The sequence below is a fragment of the Penaeus monodon genome, chromosome 31 (genome assembly GCF_015228065.2).
Source record: "Penaeus monodon isolate SGIC_2016 chromosome 31, NSTDA_Pmon_1, whole genome shotgun sequence".
In the NCBI taxonomy this organism is placed as follows: Eukaryota; Metazoa; Arthropoda; class Malacostraca; order Decapoda; family Penaeidae; genus Penaeus; species Penaeus monodon.
This window is the reverse complement of record NC_051416.1, coordinates 28,416,165-28,416,812: the sequence shown is the minus strand read 5'-3', so window position 1 is coordinate 28,416,812 and position 648 is coordinate 28,416,165. Positions and strand designations below refer to the sequence as shown.

Sequence of the window (648 nt, the reverse complement as noted above, 5' to 3'; positions counted from 1 at the left end):
AGTCTAAGACTTAACTTTATTTAAAACATAGTTTGTGGATTAGCATATAAAATCCCTGTAAATATTTTGCATAGTTCTTTTGTAACTCGCAAGGAAACTGAACAGAACACCCTTAGCACTTTTTTATGTATTAATTTCCTCGGAATGAGTTTCGTCACTAGTGTTGTCTGTGCAGTTTCAGAAGTACCACATGTATCACTGTTAACTTAACAGCAACTTCGCATCACCCGTTTTACACAGCAACCAAAACACCATTTTCCTTTCTAAATTTTTAAATCTGCTGAAGACGCAAGCATTTTTAGACTCAAAATGCTCTCGCAGATCACTCGCATTCTCAATGTCCTATATATCATTTAGCTCTTGCCGTTCGCTTCATTACTCCACGTCGTAGCTGGCCCCGAACCTGCCATGGGCCCCGGGAACGCCCGACACCGAGGTCTTGTAGCAGCCGAGGTAGGCTATGATGTACAGGGCGATGTAGAGGGGCGGCACCATCCCCAGCATGAAGGAGGCGAGGCGTGGGTTCTCCACTGGGGTCACGTACTCCTCCTTGTGTACTTTCCTCAGCTGTTCTGCATCCAGCTGCCCTGTTGGTCAAGATATATTTATTTGCTGAGATGTTATGCAAGGAAGAGGCAGTGTTGTTTC

At 44.6% G+C, this 648-nt stretch overlaps 1 protein-coding gene across 1 annotated transcript in view; it reads right to left on the bottom strand.

The window, feature by feature from the left end:
- Positions 1–648, bottom strand: part of LOC119593150 (titin homolog) — a gene marked incomplete in the record, with an annotated part of 49,773 nt that overhangs the window by 205 nt on the left and 48,920 nt on the right. The window contains 1 exon segment of the mRNA XM_037942115.1: positions 1–587. Within this exon segment, the coding sequence (XP_037798043.1) occupies positions 376–587 (212 nt within the window).